This window comes from Amia ocellicauda, chromosome 10, assembly GCF_036373705.1.
Source record: "Amia ocellicauda isolate fAmiCal2 chromosome 10, fAmiCal2.hap1, whole genome shotgun sequence".
In the NCBI taxonomy this organism is placed as follows: Eukaryota; Metazoa; Chordata; class Actinopteri; order Amiiformes; family Amiidae; genus Amia; species Amia ocellicauda.
In genome coordinates, this window is record NC_089859.1 from 13921694 (window position 1) to 13928803 (window position 7110).

General features: G+C 41.7%; 1 protein-coding gene across 1 annotated transcript in view; it reads right to left on the reverse strand.

Annotated features, from left to right (window-relative positions):
- Positions 1-1496: 1496 nt before the first annotated feature.
- Positions 1497-7110, reverse strand: part of sash3 (SAM and SH3 domain containing 3) — a 15044-nt gene continuing 9430 nt past the window's right edge. Inside the window, exons 3-8 of the mRNA XM_066715066.1 lie at positions 7020-7110; positions 6051-6192; positions 4699-4856; positions 4064-4261; positions 3642-3792; positions 1497-2526 (exon numbers count right to left, since the gene is read on the reverse strand). The exon at positions 7020-7110 is cut by the window's right edge and continues 47 nt beyond it. Of these exons, the coding sequence (XP_066571163.1) occupies positions 2348-2526; positions 3642-3792; positions 4064-4261; positions 4699-4856; positions 6051-6192; positions 7020-7110 (919 nt within the window). The 3' untranslated portion in view covers positions 1497-2347. The remainder of the gene's footprint in view (positions 2527-3641; positions 3793-4063; positions 4262-4698; positions 4857-6050; positions 6193-7019) is intronic.

Genomic DNA, 7110 nt, shown 5'->3' on the forward strand with positions numbered 1-7110 from the left:
GAATACTTTCTAGAAAAGTGGATAGTTAGAAACCTTGTATATGATACAGAATTGTCAAAAGAACAAAGACAAATTTAAGACAAAACATCTTAGTCACTTACCTCTGTGACAGAAGCTCTCCATCTAAATTAATAAAGACCAACTTAACAAACGAAAACAAACAGTTACTTTCTATGTATACACATTGGAAAATAAAATTTCAACTACAATTATTTATCAGACACTTTGCTACAATAACATTCATGTGCAATGTGTTTTTTTAAGCCTGTAAACAAACAAAAAAAAAAACGGAAAGGCTTGGTATATTTATATACATAAATATAAATGGTATACACTCACCTAAAGGATTATTAGGAACACCATACTAATACTGTGTTTGACCCCCTTTCGCCTTCAGAACTGCCTTAATTCTATGTGGCATTGATTCAACAAGGTGCTGAAAGCATTCTTTAGAAATGTTGGCCCATATTGATAGGATAGCATCTTGCAGTTGATGGAGATTTGTGGGATGCACATCCAGGGCACGAAGCTCCCGTTCCACCACATCCCAAAGATGCTCTATTGGGTTGAGATCTGGTGACTGTGGGGGCCAGTTTAGTACAGTGAACTCATTGTCATGTTCAAGAAACCAATTTGAAATGATTCGACCTTTGTGACATGGTGCATTATCCTGCTGGAAGTAGCCATCAGAGGATGGGTACATGGTGGTCATAAAGGGATGGACATGGTCAGAAACAATGCTCAGGTAGGCCGTGGCATTTAAACGATGCCCAATTGGCACTAAGGGGCCTAAAGTGTGCCAAGAAAACATCCCCCACACCATTACACCACCACCACCAGCCTGCACAGTGGTAACAAGGCATGATGGATCCATGTTCTCATTCTGTTTACGCCAAATTCTGACTCTACCATCTGAATGTCTCAACAGAAATCGAGACTCATCAGACCAGGCAACATTTTTCCAGTCTTCAACTGTCCAATTTTGGTGAGCTTGTGCAAATTGTAGCCTCTTTTTCCTATTTGTAGTGGAGATGAGTGGTACCTGGTGGGGTCTTCTGCTGTTGTAGCCCATCCGCCTCAAGGTTGTACGTGTTGTGGCTTCACAAATGCTTTGCTGCATACCTCAGTTGTAACGAGTGGTTATTTCAGTCAAAGTTGCTCTTCTATCAGCTTGAATCAGTCGGCCCATTCTCCTCTGACCTCTAGCATCAACAAGGCATTTTCGCCCACAGGACTGCCGCATACTGGATGTTTTTCCCTTTTCACACCATTCTTTGTAAACCCTAGAAATGGTTGAGCGTGAAAATCCCAGTAACTGAGCAGATTGTGAAAGACTCAGACCGGCCCGTCTGGCACCAACAACCATGCCACGCTCAAAATTGCTTAAATCACCTTTCTTTCCCATTCAGACATTCAGTTTGGAGTTCAGGAGATTGTCTTGACCAGGACCACACCCCTAAATGCATTGAAGCAACTGCCATGTGATTGGTTGGTTAGATAATTGCATTAATGAGAAATTGAACAGGTGTTCCTAATAATCCTTTAGGTGAGTGTATATTTATATACCTGCTTGCTCATGAACTACATAGACTGGCATTCAGATAGATGTCCTTTAACTTTAGTGTTAGTAGCCATCCATCTATAAAAACAAAATTACAATCTATAGAACCAAAGCCCAGCTTCAACCACAATTTCAAGTCAACCACATGATAGGGCCCGGCATCGTTACCTGGTTTGCTAAGATAACTAAAGCTAACGTCCATTCAAATACTGAGATTACTGATTGTGATTGTGATTGTGGAGGGTGTTCTGATTTAATTTCCATACCAATACAATGCCAAACATAGAATAGATATCATACTTAAAAAATATCCAGGTAATATATAACTTCCTCACACACATGGGCTAGGTTCTATGACAGTCCTAAATTAACATTGTCATTAGCCCCTAGTGTAAACCATTCTGTCTTGGGAAATGAAGGTCTCAAAAGTAAAGCAAATTGCCTTGTTGCTCTGTATCTGGCAGTACCCTGAAAGCTTTGTAGTCTAAATATGCTTTAAAAGAGGGTTCACTTATTAGGAAAGCCACATAAATGCATGCATAGAATAAATTAAAACATATAAAGGGCACTTCAACACTAAAATCATCCGTGAGTTTGTAATGCCTGTAAAATTCCTTTGACGGAGGTCATGGCTTTGGCGTGTAGTTTGGTGCGGGTGGCTGACCTCGCCATGGAACCATCTTTCTGCTGAGCTGCTGAAAGTTCTTATTCCGTGTATAGAACTGGGAGGAGGCTGCAACCGCTGCCCTTGAATGCAAGGTGTGAGAGGATGGGTCATCATCTCTCTCAGGACTCCTCAGCCACTGTCAGGCCTTGCAGCTGCTCCTCGATGATGCCGAGCTCCTCGCGCCCATTCTCCAAGTTCTCCGAGCCCTCGAAGCAGCCTGAATCCCGGGGGATGTCCGATTTCACCTCCGGGCTCTGAGAGCCATTCTCTTCCTCCTCCTTCTCATCCTCTTCTTCACCTGAGTGTGAAAATTTGTTTGTGAACACTGGGTGTATCCCCTTGATATAAAACAGGGAACTCCCTCTCTGGTCTTGGGGAACATTCAATTACTTAGTCAAACCTATTACACCAAGGAGACCAAATCCCTTCAATCTTTCAGCAGTGATTGAAGATATACATTCAATCTTATGCATCAGGATTGGACACAAGTGGTAGTAATCTGTGAAGTTAGGAATGCTGGTCTTTACTAATTCCCCCAATGCAATAATCTTGCAGAGACCATAATCCGATTAAGTGGCTCCAGCATGATTAAAACAGATCCTGCTTTATGTTAATTTGGTTGTGCACTGCAAGTTACCCACAGCCATTGTGGTTTAATGTTGTCTCAGTCATCATATTACCTATAGCAGTGGTTTTCAAATTAGCACTCCAAAGACTGAGATGGTTGTTGCCTTTAGGGAACAGGCCATGAAAGTAGCTTTTTTTATGAAGGCAGGAGCAGTCAAAGAGCAGGTGTTTGAATTTGTGCTAATGAACCTGGTTGAAGGGGAGCTGGGATTATCAAAGTGATTCTGCAGGGTAAATGAGATCTCACTGCAGGCAAGCATGCTATTTAACAATGTACTTCATGTGTATAATAATAAGACCACACCCTCCCTGTATCTCCCCTAGAAATCTCATCAAATATTATCAGCTTTCATTTATTGAGTGCGAATTAAGCTATTTATTTATTTATTTATTTATTTATTTATTAGTTGTTGTTGTGAAGCTTTTACATCACCATAAAATAATTGCTCTTTTCAGGGTGTATAATAATTTAGACAAGTGGGAGACCAATTCCACTACCAGAATCTACAGCAACCATTGGTTGATCTATGTCTCCCGGCCTTTTTGTGGTTGTGGTTCTTTTTAAACCACAGAAACACAGATGATTATGTGACATTGCAAAAATATTTGTAGGTGGATTAAAGGTCAGATTCTGAAAAGGAATCCAGATGATTTGTAAGCATCACAGAATGTGCTTCACTAGTGTATAAGACAAAGAAGTGGTCCATCTATCAACAGTGGTGGGAGATGTGATAAAGGGGAGGATCCACCATGTGACAGCCCTCTGTGAAGAACTGAAAGACTTACTTTCATTGTCAAGGATGGTCTCTGCAGCAGTCAGCAGCTTTTTACGATGGTCAGGGTCAGTGATGTTCAGATCATTGAGATGGGTCTCGCTCAGCTCCTTAAAATCTTCCAGACTCTGGAAGCCATGCATGGACAGAAGTGAGCTGAGCTCCTGCGAGGAGAGAGGGAGGGAGCCAAACCACCAGGTGAGCAAAGAACTTCATAAGTCACAACTGACATATTTTGGAGGGAAGGGAGACACAACTATCTGGAAGGACTGTCTTCAAGCTTTTTTTTTTTTTTTTTTTTAGTTTTGTCAGATACACTAACACTAATGTCACTAGTCTTCAAATTCAAATTCTTCTGTTCTGCTTTTGGGCTCCTGACTTTCTTTGTTCTGCAGTGCCGTGTGTGTGGCTTGAGGGTAGGGAAGCTGTAGGTACCTTCAGGTTGATTCTGTCCAGGACCTCCTCTAGGGTTTGTGCCTTGTGCTTGCAGTTCCGCCTCTTCCGCTTTGGCAAAATATTCTCCTCGGGTAAGATATTCACATAGATGAACTTGAAGGAGCCAACTTTGTTGTTCAACTTGCCAGTCCAGGTCCCGACTGGGGGCTTCTCTATGATTTCAATGATATCTCCTTTCTGCAGGAGAAGAATTGAAAAGTGATTTATTTTACTTAAGATGTGAACGGAGTACAAGGTTTTGTGTTCATTTTGGAGGTATAAAAGAGTGGTAATTTGAAATTCTGCTTACCAAGTACATACAAACAACAAAGACAGATGTGTGGAAGCATGCATGTTATAACAACCTTTACAGTTAATGATACGTTTCTAATGGAGACTGGAGACAAAACCTACAAACAAATAATCATAAGAGCTCGGTGCATTGTTTGAGGATCCCTGCTGAGAGGATATGTGCATTCGAATTCTGTATAGACAGAAAGGTCAAATTAAAGATGTGGAAGAGACCAAATCCAGGTTGGACACCAACATATTGCACTTTGATTAGGACTCTTGCTCTTCGTGCTGATAACTGTGGATTCATGTGAAAGATGAGTGGGGAGGCCTGCAGTTCTTACTTTGAGCTTGAGGGATTCGATGTCATAGGGGCTGGGGGTGAAGTCCGTGTGGACAAGAGCGCGGCCGCAGAAGGGGCCGGTGTAGGGTGGGCTCGCGTCTTCCAGTCTCATACTGTCTCTGTTACTGTAGCCGCTATCCAGGCTGTTCCGGTCACCACCTGAAAAAAGGATCTGGTTTTACTTCCAGCAAGAGATTTTTTTTTTTATAGAGCACTTTTCATGTTGAGTATAGCAAAGCATGCAACAAAACTGTAAATAAATCCAGATGTATGCTATAATGATGACCATATAGAAAGTGACCATGACAGACCAAGCAGAACTTTGGGATTAAGATGTCATAAGCACCATATCCACTGAAGGAATCTAATCCGCTCTAGAGGATCAATGTACATCTCTCAATTTACAACACCTTGACACTGTTAATCCCCTGAAATGAAAGTCCCCCAGAAGTAATCCAGAATGTTCCCAACTAAAGTTCATGCATTTGTGATTTATTAGTAAAGATTTAGGGGTAGCGTCTCAAGGAACTGTGGTGTAGAGGGGAAAAACATTTGGAATCACTAGGGAGTGAACAGCAGGGCAATGAATATTTCTGATGGCTCCTAAATTCTCTCAGGACTCAGTTAGTGTCCAGTGAGCCCCCATACTTACAAAACGCACACTTTCCTTTTCTGTCCACCAGAGGTTGGACAAAGTGAATAATGAGGCCCTCAGATTACAAAAAACACATTGCAGTATGCCACTCACACACTATACTTTCCTGACCAAAAAATACAACAACAAAATGTCTATGCGGGCAGGCAGAGTCTGCAGCGTGCCCAGCATTCATCCCCAGCAGCAGTTTAACAATCTGCTTAGTCAAGCTGCAAGCCAGCAATTCTTTACAGAACGGCTGTTGGCAGGAAACACGGAACATGGAGCAAGCATTGGTGGGACTCGAGGAATGTGTTTGTGTGTTTTAATGTGTTTGAAGATTTTCCGGCTTATGATTTCCGTTTGACTGCAGCAGTGTATGAATGTTGAAGTGTACCACTTTGGGGCTTTGAGAAGAGATGGTGAGATGGTTTCTGAGGTCATTCCTGAGCAGATTGTTGACACCTGGATAGATGTCAACAATCAAAGATAGATGCAAAATGTCCAAGGTGCCGACACAGTGGACTGGGGCCAATTAAATAAGATGGCGCATAAGCATTGAGTTTGTAATATATGATCTATCTCTCATAGGAATAATCATCATCATGCTAATTTAGAGTACTGGGAATACCCGATTAAAGAATAAGCATGTTCAGGCAAAAGACATGTACATAAGCCAAAAGCAGTCTGGAGTGAATCATGTATGTACAGATCCTTACACCCGGAGAGCTGGCGAGCGATGGGGCTGTGTACGGCGTCCTCGGAGTCGAAGGAGCACTGGGACATTCGTTCGCTCATCCGCAGTTCTGGCACACCGTCGAAAGACATGGGAGACATGGAGTTCTCCTCCCCACTATCCACCTGGAGGACACAGCACAACAGCAATGCTCATGACTGCCCCACTGACAGGATCTGTACTGTGCTCTGAATGCAAGTGTGGAAACTGGGCAAGATAAAGGCAGAGAAGGGTAGGGGCACATACAAGGGTAGGAGCACATATTTTTTTATTTCCAGTAAATAAATTTTTCATATTTTAAGGGAGTTTAAGTCACTGTTGCAAGGTTTCTGTATTGTACTCTTTGGATCATTTATAAATCCAAATACTCAAAGTGCTCAAGCCTACCATCAATTGTTGTGCTATTCCAACTTTTTTCCCACCAGAGGGCGCTAATGTGCTTATTAACAGCAGTAAGATTTTCCTTCCTATTGTCTTTGTACTGACATATTTTCTGAATATTTTTCCCCCCACTGGGGAATTTCATTGTGTATAGCAGTTAATGTTCAGTTGCAGTCAGATATACATATAGTTACAAAAAGACAATATTCGTATCAAGAAGCAATCAGAATTACTTATTTAAAGGGTCTTAAAATGTGTACAGTATAGTGTTCAGTAAGGGCAGCCTACTCTACTATATTGGAAATATGCTCACACACCCTAAATATGTTTTATTGCTTTACTAATTTGACTTCTAAATGCAAAGGCAACAATATTATAAATCTGCTAGAAACTCACAATTAATTTGAAATGAGATGAATGATGTTGATTTTGAAATAATCAAAATCATTTTGATTATTAACCAGTGGCATGGGCAAAAAGCCTCCCTTTGTGAAGGATCAGGGGGAAGAATTCAGTTGTTTTATCTATTGGTTCTTGATAGGACCATCACCCCTGGATGGAAGACACTCACCCCTTCCTCAGCCAGCGCTTTCTGCACCATTTTTGAAGTCTTCCTGGTCATGGTTCGTGAGATGACAGCCCTCCACTTCTTGCCCAGTTTC